At 38.6% G+C, this 22,300-nt stretch overlaps 3 protein-coding genes across 3 annotated transcripts; all 3 read right to left on the bottom strand.

Moving 5' to 3' along the window:
• Nucleotides 1-4,217: 4,217 nt before the first annotated feature.
• Nucleotides 4,218-6,670, bottom strand: LOC144360358 (uncharacterized). Its single transcript, XM_078013162.2, has 3 exons — nucleotides 6,412-6,670; nucleotides 5,165-5,401; nucleotides 4,218-4,957 (listed from the first exon to the last, which is right to left on the bottom strand). Exons 1-3 carry the CDS (start codon nucleotides 6,584-6,586, stop codon nucleotides 4,860-4,862), a joined length of 510 nt encoding a protein of 169 aa, XP_077869288.2. The 5' UTR covers nucleotides 6,587-6,670; the 3' UTR covers nucleotides 4,218-4,859.
• A 4,718-nt stretch (nucleotides 6,671-11,388) lies between these two features.
• Nucleotides 11,389-15,051, bottom strand: LOC146734591 (uncharacterized). Its single transcript, XM_085507545.1, has 4 exons — nucleotides 14,865-15,051; nucleotides 13,566-13,679; nucleotides 12,178-12,384; nucleotides 11,389-11,936 (listed from the first exon to the last, which is right to left on the bottom strand). Exons 1-4 carry the CDS (start codon nucleotides 15,049-15,051, stop codon nucleotides 11,839-11,841), a joined length of 606 nt encoding a protein of 201 aa, XP_085363671.1. The 3' UTR covers nucleotides 11,389-11,838.
• A 2,803-nt stretch (nucleotides 15,052-17,854) lies between these two features.
• LOC146734590 (uncharacterized) lies at nucleotides 17,855-21,608 on the bottom strand. Its single transcript, XM_085507700.1, has 4 exons — nucleotides 21,336-21,608; nucleotides 20,029-20,142; nucleotides 18,644-18,850; nucleotides 17,855-18,402 (listed from the first exon to the last, which is right to left on the bottom strand). The coding sequence occupies exons 1-4, from the start codon at nucleotides 21,520-21,522 to the stop codon at nucleotides 18,305-18,307; spliced, it is 606 nt and encodes a 201-aa protein (XP_085363826.1). The 5' UTR covers nucleotides 21,523-21,608; the 3' UTR covers nucleotides 17,855-18,304.
• Between the last annotated feature and the right edge of the window lie 692 nt (nucleotides 21,609-22,300).

Raw genomic sequence — 22,300 nt, 5'->3', positions numbered from 1 at the left:
AAACAATTAATTCCAGAAAAAAACACTTAATGTTTATTATAATAAATATTCAGACTAATTTACTAATTTCACAGACTCAACAGTAGAACAACTGAACACATTAAACATATGGCACATTGAATAGTCAGGTTTAGGTTGTTATGCCATGCACTGGTATGACGCAATCTGCAAGCAAGTCCAAGTCAATAGACCGATTTGCGGACAAGTTCAAGGCACGTCGCTGTAGGAGCAAGTCCACGCCATAAACACATAATGATTCTAACAATGTATTTAATGAACAGTCTATTGCATTCGTACATATGTATTATTGTATAAGTTCATTTGATATTGTTTATTCAATTATGTCTACTAATTATCACGTATGCCTGTAGTCTATATTCTCATGTGTTAAACTTTTCGCTATTGAAGATATCTATTTGCTTGATTATTTCTTAAATTCTTGGGTGATGCTGGTATTTATTTATTTTATATGTGTCGGGCTAAATTTATATTGTAAAATATTTTATTTTCGCTAGAATTAATTTTCGCTAAAAAGATTTTTTGAGTGTTTTGTATGGAATTGATTTACACTGATTTTTGACAATTTGAATGTAAAATATATAAAAGGTACATTTACTGGATTTTATTTTCACTGAATTATTCCTTCAGCGAAAATTAAATCCAAGCGAAAATAAAGTAGTTTACTGTATTTGGTACGGTGTTCAACATCATGTATAACATGTATCAAAGTTTTTCAAATATATGACTCGCCTGTCAGAAAAAAAACATCATTAATTGTTTGTAATACAATTATTTTATACGACCACCACAACAGGATATATGTTAAAAGTTTGGCATTCTTTAATATAATGATTTCGAATATATACATTAAAGTAATTTGGATCGACAAAACGTTTTTTGAACCAGAATAACGGTTTGAAACTGACGTGCGCGGTGACGAGAAATAAAAACTTTTTTTGTGTTGGCGGTTATATACTGGATAGTTTATGAAAGCGATTACGATGTGGACGGGGGGGGGATAGAACATACTCATCTTTGCGGAAATACATCGGTCATACAACTATTTTGAAGCAAAACAATTGTAAACACAATTGTACAGAAATTCATTTACTTTAAGTGAAATTTTGATACGGCTAGATTTGCATAGAAATTGAATACATATTTTTGGTTCAGCTCAAATTTATCTTCTCACGTCATATTTCTGTTGCTCAGCGTCAGGTTCGCCACTTTCGGGTTGCGGCATGTTCAACGGTTCCTGCATCATATCTGTGAAAAGTGACAATAATGAAAACAAAAACTTAAATAAATACATCTAGCTTTGTTATATTTTATAATGTAGATATACGTTAGAAACAAAATGATTTTAGTCGTGTTGATATACATTGAAACAGCTGTTTTGGTTTTTGATAGGATAAGCGCCCTCTGTCGACATAAAAGTAGTCGGTGTCGATGATAGCATTCACACGCCATAGTTACCGTAGACAAAATAAACACAATAAAAAAACTAACGAACGCAAGTATGGCGTTCAAAGGGTTAATGAAATAACATATATAAAAATCAATAATAACGTGTGTAAACTTTACCTTCACATGCATTGAAATTGTTATGATGTTGTACTTCAACATTTTTGAGGGTGTTACTAAGCTTACACAAAAATATGACTACTGCAATTGTTGCCATGGTGTCAACGGATAAAACCACAATCAGCATAACTGTGAGCATCGGTATTGACGATGAGGAAGCTGCATTATGTGTTTCACGTGTCATCCCGTCAATATCCATAGACGATATTTCCATGTCCGCGTCCGCATCCCAAAGTGATATTTTCATATTTTCTGTAATAAAAAGTTACTTTAGTACTTTGGCAGTGATCGTGTGTGTCTGACATACAACCAGCTTTATTGGCTTGACAAAGAACGTTAAAGATCAAATGTTATCTACGGCGGAAACGTGTTGTTGTGTACCTTTATGGTAAACCAAACTGTTACACGCAACCTCTTGTCTAATTCAAACACACCGGCGGCAATCTAATACTAGAGCCGGTCCTCTCTGTCAGAACATAGACCCGGTGGTCAGAGTGTCAAATATAGAATGTGACTATAAGAAGCCACCTTGAGTGGGTGGGTTTCCATGGTACGTATCTCTTATATTTTACGCCTTAACTGGTGTACAGATTAAGGGTACATACGCGATCGTTTTTATGTTACACAATGCACACAATCGCTGGGATGCATTTGAACATGGCGGAGGCTGAGTGAAACGCTGACATATATTTACAAATTACATGCCAACAAAACGTTCATACACGGCGGTGATGCTTATTATTTTCTCAAACGCACGTATCCAGGTTCAACGAAAATGCTGTGCACAGTAGAGTTTATGCTAGACAACCGTGGCGTCTATGCCCGCCGATGCACACTATACACAACTTGAACGCTCCGGCGGTTTTTCATGTCAGTCTGAGGTCATTGGACCCTGGCACCACAAACGAGTGCACGTTAGAATACTCAGTTATAATTGTAAGCGAGGAATTATATGCGTGGCATCTCGGTGAGTATAGGAAATAATAACTATTTAAATAAAGTTTAAGCATGAATAAAAGTATTGTAAGTGCTCCTGTGTCCTAAGTACATTGTACATTGTAGATTGAGGGACATAACATAACTAACTTATACAATGTACGTACTCACCTCGTGTAAGATTAAATTTTGTATCATTCAGATCAAAACAGAGTATACGTTGTTGACAAGCATGTACACTGTAACATAATTCAGCAGAACCACACTGAAATCCCATAGATAACAATGGACCGCACAGGATGATTAGGATGAATATTTGGTGCATCACAAGTTGGCTCATCGTCAATAATTAGTCCAGGTTGAGAAAAATACGAAATATTTTTTTGAAAGACGGCGTCGGAAATTATTGTGCGCACACGTTGGAACGGATACATAAATAAGTCAGGACTTAGGATTAGTGAATGGAGTTGGTGGAGCATTCTATTTTTCCATCGGAAGAGGCAAACAGGAAAATTTATATGCAATATATATATTTTTGTACAGGTATCATAAAATCTGTAGAACTAATCAGATAATATTATTGTGTTTTATAGTTTGCAGTGTTCTTGGATTCTAGTGTCTCAACCCTGTTTCCACATTAGGCAAAGGCACGTGTTCACCCTACGTTATGAATATAATGTTCCAGTTTAACTCCGGTGTCATGCTAAATTAGAAGGAAGAACCACGTTTTTGTGTGCGTGAATAGTTCTTGGTCACGTGATTCCTTGTTTAGAGTAAGCGCAAGTGCAATATTAGATTTGTCCCTATGGACTCTATGGACCCTCGAATACAAGGCTTCTGTTCGATTGGGTAGTAACCACGTGACTTTCAAACTTCCGGGGTCGACACATTTTGTTTTCTACAGTACAAACCACACATAGTGAACGATATTTTGCGCCGAATGGCAAACTAATATGCAATGAACCGCCAGTTCAGCCATCATAGAAATCGAGTCATGTCTGCAATTCTGTGTGTTGTGTATTTTCATCGAATAAAATTACAGAATTGTAGTATTCAACGTCTTAAATGTGTCATCTCTATTCAAACTTTTGTTGTATAGTTTTGCACGTCACTGGAACACATCAACTCATCAAAATATATGGAACACTGGTTGGCCAATATATTAAACCTCAAAACATACCACTAATGTTAGAAATACAATTCTTACTACCCTGGTTCTCAATAAGTTTTATAACATGGCAAAAAATACGAACGTGCATTACTAGTATTATGTAAGTTTTCCGAACCGCCGGAGACAATCATCGTGACGTCACTGCATGTACACAATACTCATGAGTATATGTTACATGAGGTCATTGAACTTTGGAGTCTTTGGAATGACACACTAAATGCGGCACGTGACGTTATGTCACATTGAAATATTCCGTGTTTGATCATCTTGAATTTTCCAGTCTAGTGCCCCCAATATTATTATCTTAAAGTGTCTTATAACAAAGTCAAAAAGTGGTCTCCAATCTTAACATTTGTTTGTTAAATATCTTTAAACAGGAATGTAACTTTTACAAGAGAAATGTAACATAACATTATGCAGGATACCCAATAAAATACCATTAAAATACAAAAAAAAGTTGCGTATGTGAGTTCACCACCACTGTTAGAATAGACGAATGTTCTGCCAATAAAAGCTTAACGTGGTATGGTTTGAATATAGTTATTTTCAAATTTATTTATCAAATGTCACATGACATGTCCATATTTGAAGTTAAATGTACTATTAAGCGGCACCTGGACAACTACATGCCAACAACATATCTCATATGTTGTGGGTTACGCAATAATGAACATCATGAAAAGAACATCACTGTTGCGAGTAATGTATACTGATTCACAATTTAATTGAACAGATAAAGTGAATAGCCTGAGCGAATCTACCTATTTTACATACTGATAATGCAAAACAAAACAACATTGTGAAGAATATCTGATAACTCCACACTCATTTAAATCTTCTGAGAGTCTGAGAATAATTCATAAGAAAAGTTTCATTTTTTCTTACAATTCCCGAGTATATATTTACTTTCACAATCCTCGTTAAAACAAGCACTATAAATCAGAAACATATTCATTTCTATTTCTGATGCAGAAACAATACATTTACATAAACACACCACAAGCATATGCAAGCGAGCATTGGCCAGGAGTTACAGGAAAACAGATAACGTGATGACAGCGAAGAATACAGAATGTGGTACTAACAATAGTTTATTGTTGAAAGGATTTTACGGAGGTATACTGTCAGGAAATTTGCATAGAACATAAAATTACTTTCTTGGTTCATTTCAAAGCTCGTCTCGCCTGGCGTCAAATTTCTGTTTTTCAGCATCTGGTTTGCCACTTTCAGATTGTGGAGCACTTAACGATTCCTGCATCATCATATCTGTGGGAAAGTGGCGAGAATAATAAATAAACAATTTAGAAACTAAATTATGTTAATTATAAAATGTAAATACATAGAAATTATTGTTCTAAATTATTGTCAAAGTTTGATTTACACGGCACCAGACGCGAAATAGCGACGGGTATTGGATGTCTATCCTGGAAACATAAAAATATAATCTCCTTTTGTTGTGTGTGTGTAACTTACCCCCACATTCTTCGTCATTTTCTTGATTCTGAGCTTCAACATCTTTGTGAGCATTTCTACGTTTAAACAGAATGACTGTGACTAATATAAGCGTTGTCATAACACCAATGGTCAAAACGGTAGCCACCACAACTGTTTGTATCGGTGCTGACGATAAAGAAACGACCGTCTGTACTTCACTTTTCTTTTCATTATTGATATATGGTATCACTGTGCCCACTTCCTTTGTCTTATTTTCTGAAAACAATGACATACACTGGTACGGTTAGATTGACCATAATTGTGCATATCTAACACGTGGCCACCTTTATGGCTTTTCTGACAATTAATGCGACGATCATTTATATAAAGACGTGTTGTCGACGTATTGAGCTCAGCAAACAATACTGGTAGTTTGTTTATTGACATCACCGAAATGCTTGCCTATATCAGACTGAGTGTACGTGCTGGAATGCGTACTGCGTTACGACCACCACCCTTTAATTTTCTCATGTAATGCACGTAATATGATGATGGCTAGTATACGTATATATATGGGCGAAAGTTGACGCCTTTATAATGAGTATATACATGCGCAGTAGAGGACTGATGATGCTGAGACAAGCAGGTATTCGTAAAATAAGGTCACAACGAATTTGAACTTTACGTGTCACATAAGTCAGTGGACGACGCAATTGAGTTTGATCCGAACGCGGCGTATGTGTGAACGATGACCGGTATAACACATTAAGAATACATCGAGATAGCAGTGCCAACGTATCACACATGGAACGTCCGGCGGTGCATTTCATGGCCGTACGTGTTTTATAAGTCTGTGTAAATGCTGTACACACTTGAGGTATTACATTCAATAACAAATGTAAACTTAACAATTTAATATAAAATATGTGACTTACGCCGCGTGTGCACGTGTTTGAAACTTCGAGGTATGATGAACAGCGCTGATGCATACAAACGCATTGTGAACACAAATACCCGGCGGTTTTCAACGCTGGTCAGATTATTGAACCCTGACATCACCGCGAATCGAGAGTATTGAGAGTACGGCTTTAGTAACCGTGCATGAACGTATTGTGAGTGAGCAAGCGCTCATATAACATAGTGGGAAGGGGGGGGGGGGCAGTGTTGTCCGCCGGACCTCGACGTATAATTCCTGCGATGGCTGTTTTTAAACTAATGGTTTCAGGGAACGGTATTATTCCGTAATCGCCAAATCGATTTATACCTCCACTGATAAAAGTACTTACTTGACGTGATGTTACACTGATTACAGTTGACATCCGGGAGACTATCACAGTGTACGCACTCTTGACATGCGCCATATATACTGTCACAGAATTTATCAGGTCCACACTGGCATCCTGAAGATAACAATGAACAACACAATATAGTGAATGTAAGATGTAGCACATATTGATTCATTGTCAATATTGGTTGAGAAAATTCCGAAACAATTTTGGAAGGCAGCAGCGGAATTTATTGTGTGCTACTGCTTGGACACTAAATGGTAACAACTCAGTGAATCACGGGTATTGGATAATTTTACCATGGGTTATTCCATTTTGCTAGTGTGGGTGGGGTGAGAAATATTATGTCTAAGCACAATGTCCAGTTGTAGTCTCAGTCGTCAACGAATGTGTTGAAATTATACTGTATTTATACTTGATTGCCTACGATTCGACGTCCCTCAATTGCAATGTGCCCATCCCTATGGTATAAGTGTATCGCACAGGCCAACGCCGGCGTAGATTCCGCAATGTGGCTCCATAGAAAGAGAGACTTGAACAATAGACATTGGTATTACGTGGGAAGCATACATCTCACAACGTAATCGTCGGAAACAACCGATTCGTTTCTAATTTGAATATTTTCATGTCATTATTTACGGTGTTAATTGGAGTGTTAGTGCAATGCTTGGTAAAAGACGATCTAATGATTTCCATATCGAGCTTCAATATTAAAAAGGGAAGACAGAGTTGGGGTTGAGGGTGGGGTGGTGGTGGTGCCAGTGTTATTGTGATGCAGTAGATACAGTTTCATTGTGAACACTGCGACATACCGTTCACCGCTATGTATTTGTAGATTACCCAGAGTCATTGACCTTTGGTACTGGTGAAAGTTTATTAAAGCGGGGGGAGTCGCCACCTGTGCATGCGGCAAACAACCATAGTACTAGTATGTCGTTGTTTACAAACAAGCGTCTAGCCATGAGCCTTTGCGTTTTTAACATGCGTTGTTATTGTCGCTTGCAACTCAATTCCTGCGTATGCGCAGCTGACGACCCCTCCGCTTTAACTACATTGCACTTATGCCTTGTTTTTGTCATATTAACTGCGGGAGTAATAATCAGTATTTCACATAACACAGTATATTTGGAAATAATTACATGCAAGTTACGGTATGATACAGAATTGCCGTGGCGTGTCAGGCGTATTCAGTGCAAGTCTCCGGTGGCTGCCTTTAAGTTATAACAAGTTTCCGTCACTTTATTGACAAATAAGTAACTCCCCAGATTTCGAAATAAACACGTTTCCGTGGCGATAGTATATACGTCCAGAAGTACAGTTGAAAACACGTAAATCATACTTACGGGTTTTATTACCACACTGATTGCAGTTAATATCAGGCAAATCAAAGCAGAGTAGGCATTGCTGACATGCGCCATGTGTACTATCACAGAATTCACCGGGCCCGCACTTACACCCGAAAGATAACAATGAACAACAAATGATTGTTATACACGTAGTGAGTATACCATGTAGGTGAAGTCGATTCATCGTCAGCAATCAGCTCTAGTTGAGAAAACTCCAAAATATTTTTGAAAGGAGCGGCGGACCAGATCAATGCGTGCGTATGAACGGACGAATAGTGATGAGCACAACTTACGAGTAATCGAGTTTTCCCATAATGCCATTGGATGGAGCATACTTTTTTTTTAGTGCGGTTAGGTGGAAACATATTATTTGTTCACAAAAAGAGTTTAATTTAATTTTATTCATCACTAATATTGGACTATTGCCAATGTTACATGACTGTTTTATTTGTACAGTTCTTATTTGTATCATAAATTATTCGACGTCCCTCAACACACCTTGTCCACCCCTACTATATAGTGCAATGTCAAAGGTCAGCGCCGGCGTCGATCCGCCAAAGTGGTCCCTTCGTATAAAGAAAAAAAACTAAACAATAAATATCGGTATCATTTGAGCATTCTTGAAATGAATGATATGTGAATATTTATACAGGATATGGTACAATGACGTCACTTAGAGTTGCCGTGAATTGACGGAACATATTCGAGTAATATACATGCTATAGATGCTATGGTAATTAGTGTTTAATGTGATATGCCCCGTCCGCGTCGTTCCGCTGTGTATGACTCGTAACCCGCCGTGACAACAATAAAAATATATTCGGAAAGTATTTTGCGAGACAGTAGATACGAATCATACTTTTCCGTACACGAATGTTGGAGAAGATCCCCCGGCTACTGTACAATCAATATACAGTAAACTTTACCCGAGGTCATTGAACTTTGACATGTTTGGAATACTACTCGTAGCACAGGAATGTGCGCTCGCTCTAATTCATTCCACACAGTCACAATGTTTTGTTTTATTTATATCAAGTACATCAATAATTATTTCCGTGCATTGTGTGCAACACAGAATAAAATAATTTTATTTAGGTTGTAATATAATACATGCGGGAGAACAACTTGGTGACTATGTCTCCGGTGGCCCGCCTTTGAGTTACAACCGGGCCGTCGGCAACCACTCCGGGACCGACTCAACTCGTGCTCTCATTCCACGATCTATCTGCAATGCAAGCAGAAATCTTTTACAATATCATAAAAATATGCGTCGCCGACAACGTTCTGCATTCATTTCATTTATGACTTCAGCGTCCTACCATTTCTTTCTCGACAAGCAACCAGTATCTTGGTCGCGACTCTCGGTACGTGTCAAGATTTGTAAAGTGGCAATGATGTTTGAACACTACTTTAATTAAACAAACGAAGTTACTACTGTTAGTACCTTCCATGATTAAGGTAGCGGGACTATTATTTGCATACTTGTTTTCATCTTCTAATTGTGACTAAATGACTACAAATAGACCTGGGAAAGTATATATTTTTAGAATCGTCAGACTTCAAGCTTTTCACAAGTGTATGTTGCATGTCCGTATCTCCAATCTACGACGCGTTATTCAATCAAAGGTGAAAAATTACTTTTTCTGTAAAAAAAATAATTACGCATTTATGCTGGCGATAAGAAGTATTTTTTTCACTTTTCCTAGTTTTTCAATAGTCTGGTAAATTGAATGTGTCTGGTTAGTTTTATTCAAGCAACGCGTTTTAAAAAATAGTGTCCTGAATTTCAATTACTGTTTTAGTCGCATTGCCCCCAACTCAAACCACAACTCGTTGGTAAATAATCGATGAAATAGTTTGTCTGGACACATTCAAGTTCCTCTCATTGTCACCTTAAAGCTGTGAAAATTTGGTGTTAATCCGACGACAATAAGTATACGTTATTTTTTGTTAAAGACCTTGTATTTTGAAAAACATAAACTCCTAGAAAACGTCCATGAAGTAACAGCAAAGATTTTCAAGCTTGTTTATCGGCACAATCAATTTGTTTTCCCATCAAGGTCTGTTTTACCATGTGTAGGGACATCCAAATGTGTAAGGCTATTGGAAACCAAAAAATAAAGGAATGGGATAGCTATAATTGGATAAATTCGGCATATGAAAACACCAAAATCAATGATTTTTTTTCAGTGGCTGTGTGACCTTGTGTCTGACACATTCATATGCAAATGACTAATCTGTGAAACAAACAGGGGCGGAGACAAACCACTCAAATGTTTGGAAACACTCATTGTGTGTCAGATAGCTACTGATAACACATCCTAACATTGCTTTGTCTTGAGTTTATCTTTGAAACTTATAGGCACACAGATTAAACCTGTGTTGTTGATTTTGGAAAACACTACTGAGGCTGCCTTGCTTCCCTTCAGAAAATCTATATTTTAACCAACTTACATGACATTCTACGTTATATTGACTTTATCATATGAAAGTTTATGGTGCATTTCATCAATTAATAAATAAATGTGAAAATCGTAATTTTCAACACAAATAATAGTCTCGCTACCTTAAACCTAATATCATTTATTACACTAATTACAGTCGATATCAGTATACCAAGTTACTACCACAGATTTATCAAGATTGCACTGACATCGCGTATGTCTGAGTCGGCACGTGCCAATTTTTTTAATCATTCGTGCTGGTAGTGGTATTATAACCGTAACGTTCACGTTCGCCGGCCAGAGGACCCACTCAGGACGGGCTCAGGACCCACTCGACTCGTGCGAAAATCGTGCTCTCATTTCTTGATCCTTGCAATCATTATTATGCAAGAAGAAATGTGTTACAGCAGCACATACATACACGTCGCCGACAACGTTCTACAATCATTTCATTTATGACTTCCGAGCGTCCTACCATTTATTTCTCGACAAGCTATGTTCACCTCTGTTCAAATGTACGTTTACGCCAGCTTAATAACCAAGTTTGCGTTTACATGTGTATGAGAAATAGTGTACACATAACTACAATAAGGTCACGGACTGGCGACGGCATCGACGCTGATTCCCTTTACGTGAAAGAATACGTGGACGCAAGGTCACTTAACAAATTTGAAATTGCAAACTTAAAATATACCATTACACATCTCATTACGTTTTAAAACATAGCAATAAATAGGAACGTACAATGAACGACCGCCACCGCAATTTAAGTTACACAGAGCCGGCGTAAACGATCATCACTCTTGCATGTACACAATATATGTTACAAGAGGTCATTGAACTTTAGCATGCTAAGTGCGGCACGTAGAAATGTTCCGTTTTTGTTCATCTTGAATTTTCAACTGAAGGTATAATGTTCCAGCCTAGTGCCCCCAAATAATATTACCTTGAAATGTCCTATAACAAAGTGGCGTTAGTTAGTTGTACCACTCTTTTAGAACAGCCAAACATTCAGCCAATGAAAACCTAACGTAATCGAGTTTGAATGTAGATATATTCAAATTAATTCACCCCAAATGCAACATTACATTTAAATGTACTATTAAGCGGTACCCGGACAACTAAATGCCAACAACATATCTCAGATGTTGTGGGTTACGCAATAAGGAACGCGAAAAGACCATAACTGTTGTGAGTAATGTTTACTGAATCACAATTTTATTGAAAAAGTAAAAAAACAGTGAATCTATTGACAATGCGAAATTAAAACAACATTTTGCAGATAATGTGACAACTTCACACCCATTTAAATCTTATAAGAGAGAGTAATTTAGGAAAAGTTACAGTCTTTACTTTACAACTCCCGAGTATATATTTACTTTCACCATGCTCGTTAAAACAAACACTATAAATCAGAAACATATTCATTTCTATTTCTGATGCAGAAACAATACATTTACGTAAACACGTCACAAACAAGTGCAAGCGAGCATTGGTCAGAAGTTCAAGGAAAACAGATAACGTGAAGACAGCGAAGAATACAAAACGTGGTACAATAGTTTATTGGTGAACGGATTTCACGGAGGTATATTGTCAGGAAATTTGCATAGACTATAAATGCACATCATTGGTTCATTTCAAATCTCGTCTCGCCTGGCGTCATATTTCTGTTTCTCAGCATCGGGTTTACCACTTTCGGATTGTGGAGCACTTAACGATTCCTGCAACATCATATCTGAGAAAGTAGCGAGAGTAATGAATAAACAAATTAGAAACTAATGTATGTTAATTATAAGCGACGTTATCTCTTGAGCAGCGGTAAACGCTCTCTGACGGCTAGATTTTAAACTAAACGGTTTGATTGTTTTTCTCCAGGACGCCAATAAACTGTTTCCACATTAACAGAACAGAACTGTTTTGGAGTCTATCCCGGAAACATAAAAATATCATCTCCATTTGTTGTGTTTGCAACTTACCTTCACATTCTTCGTCATTTTCTTGATTCTGAGCTTCAACGTCTTTGTGAGCATTTCCACGCTTAGACAGGATGACTATGACTACTATAAGCGTTGCCATGACACCAATGGTCAAAACGGTAGCCACCACAACGACCGTCTGTACTTCACTCTTCTTTTCATTATTGATATATGGTATCACCGTGCCCACTTCCTTTGTCTTATTTTCTGAAAACAATGACATGCAGTTTGATTGACCATAATTGTGCATTTCCGACAATCGGCCACAATCATGGCTTTCCTGACAATTAATGCGACGGTCATTTATGTAAAGACGTGTTGTCGACGACGTATTGCGCTCATCAAACAATACTGGTGGTTTATTTATTGTCGTCACCGAAATGCTTGCCTATATCAGACCATGGAACTATGGGGTTTATAGTTCCATGATCAGACTGAGTGTTGACAGGTATCGGTCGTACGTGCTGGAATGCGTACAGCGCTACGACTACCGCTTTTTAATCTTCTAATGTACTGCACCTATTATAATGGTGGCCAGTATACGTATATATGGGTGGCTGCTGACGCCTTCATAATGAGTATATCTGGTACATGCACAGTGGAGGACCGATAATGCTGAGACAAGCGGGCATTCGTAAAATAAGGTTTACAAGGAATTTGAATTTTACGTATCACACAAGTCAGTGGACGACGCAGTTGAGTTTGACCCGAACGCGGCGTATGTGTGAACGATGATATAACACATTAAGAATACATCGAGATAGCAGTGCCAACGTATCACACTTGGAACGTCCGGCGGTGCATTTCCTGGCCGTACGTGTTTTCCAAGTCTGTGTAAATGCTGTACACACCTGAGGTGTTACATTCAATAACAAATGTAAACTTAACAATTTAATATAAAATATGTGACTTACGCCGCGTGTTACACGTGTTTAAAACTTCGAGGTGTGATGAACAGCGCTGATGAATACAAACGCATTGTGAATACAAATACCCGGCGGTTTTCAACGCTGGTCAGATTATTGAACCCTGACATCACCGCGAATCGAGTGTATTCAATAAATATTAAGTTGAATGTACATTATTGTATTATATCTCATGCCGTGCAATTACAAATATATTCATGCGGTTCGTATACAAATATATATATATTTTTTAAATAAAATGTTAGCACACGTAAGCCACGGCTTTAGTAACCGTGCATGAACGTATTGTGAGTGAGCGAGCGCTCATATAACATAGTAGGAAGGGGGGGGGGGTTCTGTGTTGTCCGCCGGACCTCGACATATAATTCCTGCGATGACTGTTTTTAAACTAATGTTTTCAGAGAACGGTGTTATTCCGTAATCGCCAAATCGATTTATACCTCCACCGATAAAAGTACTTACCTGACGTGATGTTACACTGCTTACAGTTGACATCCGGGAGACTATCGCAGAGTATGCACTCTTGACATGCGCCATATATACTGTCACAGAATTTATCAGGTCCACACTGGCATCCTGAAGATAACAATGAACAACACAATATAATGAATGTAAGATGTAGCACATATTGATTCATTGTCAATATTGGTTGAGAAAATTCTGGAACAATTTTGGAAGGCAGCAGCGGAATTTATTGTGTGCTCCTGCTTGGACACTAAATGGTAACAACTACTAGTAAGTGAATCACGGTTATTGGATAATTTTACCATGGGTTATTCCATTTTGCCAGTGTGGGTGGGGTGAGAAATATTATGTCTAAGCACAATGTCCAGTTGTAGTCTTAGTCGTCAATGAATGTGTTGAAATTATACTGTATTTATACTGGATTGCCTACGATTCGACGTCCCTCAATTGCAATGTGCCCATCCCTATGGTATAAGTGTATCGCACAGGCCAACGCCGGCGTAGATTCCGCAATGTGGCTTTATAGAAAGAGAGACTCGAACAATAGACATTGGTATCACGTGGGCAGTATACATCTTACAATGTAATCATCGGAATTGCATGTCATTATTTACGGTGATAATTGGAGTTTAGTGCAACGCTTGGTGCAAGATGATTTCCCTATCGAGCTTCAATATTAGTATAGGAAGGAACGGCAGAGTTGGAGTTAGGGTGGTGGTGGCGGTGCCCGGCCGCGGGTTATTGTGAAACAGTGGATACATTTCCATTGTGAACACTGCGACATACCGTTCACCGCTGTGTATTTGTAGATTACCCAGAGTCATTGACCTTTGGTACTGGCGAACGCTTGTTAAAGCGGGGGGAGTCGCCACCTATGCATGCGGCAAACGACCATAGTACTAGTATGTCGTTGTTTACAAACAAGCGTCTAGCCATGCGTTGTTATTGTCGCTTGCAACTCAATTCCTGAGCATGCGCAGCTGACGACCCCTCTGCTTTAACTACATTGCACCTATGCCTTGTTTTTGTCATATTAACTGCGGGAGTAATAATCAGTATTTCACATAACACAGTATATTTGGAAATAATTACATGCAAGTTACGGTATGATACAGAATTGCCGTGGCGTGTCAGGCGTATTCAGTGCAAGTCTCCGGTGGCCGCCTTTAAGTTATAACAAATTTCTGTCACTTTATTGACATATAAGTAACTCCCCAGATTTCAAAATAAACACATTTCCGTGGCGATAGTATATACGTCCAGAAGTACAGTTGAAAACACGTAAATCATACTTACGGGTTTTATTATCACACTGATTGCAGTTAATATCAGGCAGATCAAAGCAGAGTAGGCATTGCTGACATGCGCCATGTGTACTATCACAGAATTCACCGGGCCCGCACTTACACCCGAATAATAACAATGAACAACAAAGGATTGTTATACACGTAGTGAGTATACCATGTAGTTGAAGTCGATTCATCGTCAGCAATCAGCTCTAGTTGAGAAAACTCCAAAATATTTTTGAAAGGAGCGGCGGACCAGATCAATGCGTGCGTATGAACGGACGAACAGTGATGAGCACAACTTACGAGTAATCGCGTTTCCCCATAATGCCATTGGATGGAGCATACTTTTTTTTAGTGCGGTTAGGTGAAAACATATTATTTGTTCACAAAAAGAGTTTAATTTAATTTTATTCATCACTAATATTGGACTATTGCCAATGTTACATGACTGTTTTATTTGTATAGTTCTTATTTGTATCATAAATTATTCGACGTCCCTCAACACACCTTGTCCACCCCTACGATATAGTGCAATGTCAAAGGTCAGCGCCGGCGTCGATCCGCCAAAGTGGCCCCTTCGTATAAAGAAAAAAAACTAAACAATAAATATCGGTATCATTTGAGCATTCTTGAAATGAATGATATGTGAATATTTATACAGGATATGGTACAATGACGTCACTTAGAGTTGCCGTGAATTGACGGAACATATTCGAGTAATACGCACTTACACCCGAATAATAACAATGAACAACAAAGGATTGTTATACACGTAGTGAGTATACCATGTAGTTGAAGTCGATTCATCGTCAGCAATCAGCTCTAGTTGAGAAAACTCCAAAATATTTTTGAAAGGAGCGGCGGACCAGATCAATGCGTGCGTATGAACGGACGAACAGTGATGAGCACAACTTACGAGTAATCGAGTTTTCCCATAATGCCATTGGATGGAGCATACTTTTTTTTAGTGCAGTTAGGTGAAAACATATTATTTGTTCACAAAAAGAGTTTAATTTAATTTTATTCATCACTAATATTGGACTATTGCCAATGTTACATGACTGTTTTATTTGTATAGTTCTTATTTGTATCATAAATTATTCGACGTCCCTCAACACACCTTGTCCACCCCTACGATATAGTGCAATGTCAAAGGTCAGCGCCGGCGTCGATCCGCCAAAGTGGTCCCTTCGTATAAAGAAAAAAAACTAAACAATAAATATCGGTATCATTTGAGCATTCTTGAAATGAATGATATGTGAATATTTATACAGGATATGGTACAATGACGTCACTTAGAGTTGCCGTGAATTGACGGAACATATTCGAGTAATATACATGCTATAGATGCTATGGTAATTAGTGTTTAATGTGATATGCCCCGTCCGCGTCGTTCCGCTGTGTACAGTGACTCGTAATAACCCGCCGTGACAACAATAAAAATATATTCGGAAAGTATTTTGCGAGACAGTAGATACGAATCATACTTTTCCGTACACGAATGTTGGAGAAGATCCCCCGGCTACTGTACAATCAATATACAGTAAACTTTACCCGAGGTCATTGAACTTTGACATGTTTGGAATACTACTCGTAGCACAGGAATGTGCGCTCCCTCTAATTCATTCCACACAGTCACAATGTTTTGTTTTATTTATATCAAATACATCAATAATTATTTCCGTGCATTGTGTGCAACACAGAATAAAATAATTGTATTTAGGTTGTAATATAATACATGCGGGAGAACAACTTGGTGACTATGTCTCCGGTGGCCCGCCTTTGAGTTACAACCGGGCCGACGGCAACCACTCCGGGACCGACTCAACTCGTGCTCTCATTCCACGATCTATCTGCAATGCAAGCAGAAATCTTTTACAATATCATAAAAATATGCGTCGCCGACAACGTTCTGCATTCATTTCATTTATGACTTCAGCGTCCTACCATTTATTACACTAATTACAGTCGATATCAGTATACCACGCTACTACCACAGATTTATCAAGATTGCACTGACATCGCGTATGTCTGAGTCGGCACGTGCCAATTTTTTTAATCATTCGTGCTGGTAGGGGTATTATAACCGTAACGTTCACGTTCGCCGGCCAGAGGACCCACTCAGGACGGGCTCAGGACCCACTCGACTCGTGCGAAAATCGTGCTCTCATTTCTTGATCCTTGCAATCATTATTATGCAAGAAGAAATGTGTTACAGCAGCACATACATACACGTCGCCGACAACGTTCTACAATCATTTCATTTATGACTTCCGAGCGTCCTACCATTTATTTCTCGACAAGCTATGTTCACCTCTGTTCAAATGTACGTTTACGCCAGCTTAATAACCAAGTTTGCGTTTACATGTGTATGAGAAATAGTGTACACATAACTACAAAAGGTCACGGACTGGCGACGGCATCGACGCTGATTCCCTTTACGTGAAAGAATACGTGGACGCAAGGTCACTTAACAAATTTGAAATTGCAAACTTAAAATATACCATTACACATCTCATTACGTTTTAAAACATAGCAATAAATAGGAACGTACAATGAACGACCGCCACCGCAATTTAAGTTACACAGAGCCGGCGTAAACGATCATCACTCTTGCATGTACACAATATATGTTACAAGAGGTCATTGAACTTTAGCATGCTAAGTGCGGCACGTAGAAATGTTCCGTTTTTGTTCATCTTGAATTTTCAACTGAAGGTATAATGTTCCAGCCTAGTGCCCCCAAATAATATTACCTTGAAATGTCCTATAACAAAGTGGCGTTAGTTAGTTGTACCACTCTTTTAGAACAGCCAAACATTCAGCCAATGAAAACCTAACGTAATCGAGTTTGAATGTAGATATATTCAAATTAATTCACCCCAAATGCAACATTACATTTAAATGTACTATTAAGCGGTACCCGGACAACTAAATGCCAACAACATATCTCAGATGTTGTGGGTTACGCAATAAGGAACGCGAAAAGACCATAACTGTTGTGAGTAATGTTTACTGAATCACAATTTTATTGAAAAAGTAAAAAAACAGTGAATCTATTGACAATGCGAAATTAAAACATCATTTTGCAGATAATGTGACAACTTCACACCCATTTAAATCTTATAAGAGAGAGTAATTTAGGAAAAGTTACAGTCTTTACTTTACAACTCCCGAGTATATATTTACTTTCACCATGCTCGTTACAACAAACACTATAAATCAGAAACATATTCATTTCTATTTCTGATGCAGAAACAATACATTTACGTAAACACGTCACAAACAAGTGCAAGCGAGCATTGGTCAGAAGTTCAAGGAAAACAGATAACGTGAAGACAGCGAAGAATACAAAACGTGATACAATAGTTTATTGGTGAACGGATTTCACGGAGGTATATTGTCAGGAAATTTGCATAGACTATAAATGCACATCATTGGTTCATTTCAAATCTCGTCTCGCCTGGCGTCATATTTCTGTTTCTCAGCATCGGGTTTACCACTTTCGGATTGTGGAGCACTTAACGATTCCTGCAACATCATATCTGAGAAAGTAGCGAGAGTAATGAATAAACAAATTAGAAACTAATGTATGTTAATTATAAGCGACGTTATCTCTTGAGCAGCGGTAAACGCTCTCTGACGGCTAGATTTTAAACTAAACGGTTTGATTGTTTTTCTCCAGGACGCCAATAAACTGTTTCCACATTAACAGAACAGAACTGTTTTGGAGTCTGTCCCGGAAACATAAAAATATCATCTCCATTTGTTGTGTTTGCGACTTACCTTCACATTCTTCGTCATTTTCTTGATTCTGAGCTTCAACGTCTTTGTGAGCATTTCCACGCTTAGACAGGATGACTATGACTACTATAAGCGTTGCCATGACACCAATGGTCAAAACGGTAGCCACCACAACGACCGTCTGTACTTCACTCTTCTTTTCATTATTGATATATGGTATCACCGTGCCCACTTCCTTTGTCTTATTTTCTGAAAACAATGACATGCAGTTTGATTGACCATAATTGTGCATTTCCGACAATCGGCCACAATCATGGCTTTCCTGACAATTAATGCGACGGTCATTTATGTAAAGACGTGTTGTCGACGACGTATTGCGCTCATCAAACAATACTGGTGGTTTATTTATTGTCGTCACCGAAATGCTTGCCTATATCAGACCATGGAACTATGGGGTTTATAGTTCCATGATCAGACTGAGTGTTGACAGGTATCGGTCGTACGTGCTGGAATGCGTACAGCGCTACGACTACCGCTTTTTAATCTTCTAATGTACTGCACCTATTATAATGGTGGCCAGTATACGTATATATGGGTGGCTGCTGACGCCTTCATAATGAGTATATCTGGTACATGCACAGTGGAGGACCGATAATGCTGAGACAAGCGGGCATTCGTAAAATAAGGTTTACAAGGAATTTGAATTTTACGTATCACACAAGTCAGTGGACGACGCAGTTGAGTTTGACCCGAACGCGGCGTATGTGTGAACGATGATATAACACATTAAGAATACATCGAGATAGCTGTGCCAACGTATCACACTTGGAACGTCCGGCGGTGCATTTCCTGGCCGTACGTGTTTTCCAAGTCTGTGTAAATGCTGTACACACCTGAGGTGTTACATTCAATAACAAATGTAAACTTAACAATTTAATATAAAATATGTGACTTACGCCGCGTGTTACACGTGTTTAAAACTTCGAGGTGTGATGAACAGCGCTGATGAATACAAACGCATTGTGAATACAAATACCCGGCGGTTTTCAACGCTGGTCAGATTATTGAACCCTGACATCACCGCGAATCGAGTGTATTCAATAAATATTAAGTTGAATGTACATTATTGTATTATATCTCATGCCGTGCAATTACAAATATATTCATGCGGTTCGTATACAAATATATATATATTTTTTAAATAAAATGTTAGCACACGTAAGCCACGGCTTTAGTAACCGTGCATGAACGTATTGTGAGTGAGCGAGCGCTCATATAACATAGTAGGAAGGGGGGGGTTCTGTGTTGTCCGCCGGACCTCGACATATAATTCCTGCGATGACTGTTTTTAAACTAATGTTTTCAGAGAACGGTGTTATTCCGTAATCGCCAAATCGATTTATACCTCCACCGATAAAAGTACTTACCTGACGTGATGTTACACTGCTTACAGTTGACATCCGGGAGACTATCGCAGAGTATGCACTCTTGACATGCGCCATATATACTGTCACAGAATTTATCAGGTCCACACTGGCATCCTGAAGATAACAATGAACAACACAATATAATGAATGTAAGATGTAGCACATATTGATTCATTGTCAATATTGGTTGAGAAAATTCTGGAACAATTTTGGAAGGCAGCAGCGGAATTTATTGTGTGCTCCTGCTTGGACACTAAATGGTAACAACTACATGTACTAGTAAGTGAATCACGGTTATTGGATAATTTTACCATGGGTTATTCCATTTTGCCAGTGTGGGTGGGGTGAGAAATATTATGTCTAAGCACAATGTCCAGTTGTAGTCTTAGTCGTCAATGAATGTGTTGAAATTATACTGTATTTATACTGGATTGCCTACGATTCGACGTCCCTCAATTGCAATGTGCCCATCCCTATGGTATAAGTGTATCGCACAGGCCAACGCCGGCGTAGATTCCGCAATGTGGCTTTATAGAAAGAGAGACTCGAACAATAGACATTGGTATCACGTGGGCAGTATACATCTTACAATGTAATCATCGGAATTGCATGTCATTATTTACGGTGATAATTGGAGTTTAGTGCAACGCTTGGTGCAAGATGATTTCCCTATCGAGCTTCAATATTAGTATAGGAAGGAACGGCAGAGTTGGAGTTAGGGTGGTGGTGGCGGTGCCCGGCCGCGGGTTATTGTGAAACAGTGGATACATTTCCATTGTGAACACTGCGACATACCGTTCACCGCTGTGTATTTGTAGATTACCCAGAGTCATTGACCTTTGGTACTGGCGAACGCTTGTTAAAGCGGGGGGGGAGTCGCCACCTATGCATGCGGCAAACGACCATAGTACTAGTATGTCGTTGTTTACAAACAAGCGTCTAGCCATGCGTTGTTATTGTCGCTTGCAACTCAATTCCTGAGCATGCGCAGCTGACGACCCCTCTGCTTTAACTACATTGCACCTATGCCTTGTTTTTGTCATATTAACTGCGGGAGTAATAATCAGTATTTCACATAACACAGTATATTTGGAAATAATTACATGCAAGTTACGGTATGATACAGAATTGCCGTGGCGTGTCAGGCGTATTCAGTGCAAGTCTCCGGTGGCCGCCTTTAAGTTATAACAAATTTCTGTCACTTTATTGACATATAAGTAACTCCCCAGATTTCAAAATAAACACATTTCCGTGGCGATAGTATATACGTCCAGAAGTACAGTTGAAAACACGTAAATCATACTTACGGGTTTTATTATCACACTGATTGCAGTTAATATCAGGCAGATCAAAACAGAGTAGGCATTGCTGACATGCGCCATGTGTACCATCACAGAATTCACCGGGCCCGCACTTACACCCGAAAGATAACAATGAACAACAAAGGATTGCTATACACGTAGTGAGTATACCATGTAGTGGAAGTCGATTCATCGTCAGCAATCAGCTTTAGTTGAGAAAATTCCAAAATATTTTTAAAAAGAGCAGCGGACCAGATCAATGCGTGCGCACAACTTACGGATTATCGAGTTTTCCCACAATGCCATTGGATGGAGCATACTATTCTTTCAGTGCGGTTAGGTCACAGTCCCTCAACACCGGTGTTAATGGACTGTGGTTAGGTGAAAACATATTATTTGTTCACAAAAAGAATTTGATTTAATTTTATTCATCACTAATATTTTACTATTGCCAATGTTACATGAATGTGTTATTTGTATAGTTCTTATTTGTATCATAAATGTTTCGACGTCCCCAACATACGTCGTTCACCCCTACGATATAAGTGCAATGTCAACGGTCAGCGCCGGCGTCGACCCGCCACAGTGGTCCCGTCGTATAAAAAACTAAACAATAGATATCGGTATCATTTGAGCATTCTTGACATGTTTGATATGTGAATATTTATACATTATATGGTACAATGACGTCACTTAGAGTTGCCGTGAATTAACGAAACATATTCGGGTAATATATATGCTATAGATACTATGGTAATTAGTGTTTAATGTGATATGCCCCGTCCACGTCATTCCGCTGTGTATGACTCGTAATAACCCCGCCGTGACAATAACAATAAACATATATTCGGAAAGCGTTTTGCCGGACAGTAGATACGAATCATTATTTACCGTACTCGAACGTTGGACGCATGCGCCACCTATGGCAGTTCATGGTAACGTTCACGTTGTTCAGGACCCACTTGGGACCC

The sequence above is a fragment of the Saccoglossus kowalevskii genome, chromosome 14 (genome assembly GCF_978046115.1).
Source record: "Saccoglossus kowalevskii chromosome 14, keSacKowa6.1, whole genome shotgun sequence".
NCBI classification, from domain to species: domain Eukaryota; kingdom Metazoa; phylum Hemichordata; class Enteropneusta; family Harrimaniidae; genus Saccoglossus; species Saccoglossus kowalevskii.
This window is presented reverse-complemented; position numbering and strand designations above follow the sequence as displayed.

What these genes read in the sequence shown, in the direction of transcription:
- LOC144360358 (XM_078013162.2), bottom strand. Translation starts at nt 6,586, where the DNA reads ATGAATCAATATGTGCTACATCTTACATTCACTATATTGTGTTGTTCA. An exon ending in TCAGTGTAACATCACGTCAA is followed by an intron (nt 5,402 to 6,411) that starts GTAAGTACTTTT and finishes CATTGTTTTCAG; the next exon opens with AAAATAAGACAAAGGAAGTG. An exon ending in AAATGACGAAGAATGTGGGG is followed by an intron (nt 4,958 to 5,164) that starts GTAAGTTACACA and finishes ACTTTCCCACAG; the next exon opens with ATATGATGATGCAGGAATCG.
- LOC146734591 (XM_085507545.1), bottom strand. Translation starts at nt 15,051, where the DNA reads ATGAATCGACTTCAACTACATGGTATACTCACTACGTGTATAACAATC. An exon ending in TCAGTGTGATAATAAAACCC is followed by an intron (nt 13,680 to 14,864) that starts GTAAGTATGATT and finishes TGTTATCTTCAG; the next exon opens with GATGCCAGTGTGGACCTGAT. An exon ending in GCAGTGTAACATCACGTCAG is followed by an intron (nt 12,385 to 13,565) that starts GTAAGTACTTTT and finishes CATTGTTTTCAG; the next exon opens with AAAATAAGACAAAGGAAGTG.
- LOC146734590 (XM_085507700.1), bottom strand. Translation starts at nt 21,522, where the DNA reads ATGAATCGACTTCCACTACATGGTATACTCACTACGTGTATAGCAATC. An exon ending in TCAGTGTGATAATAAAACCC is followed by an intron (nt 20,143 to 21,335) that starts GTAAGTATGATT and finishes TGTTATCTTCAG; the next exon opens with GATGCCAGTGTGGACCTGAT. An exon ending in AAATGACGAAGAATGTGAAG is followed by an intron (nt 18,403 to 18,643) that starts GTAAGTCGCAAA and finishes CTACTTTCTCAG; the next exon opens with ATATGATGTTGCAGGAATCG.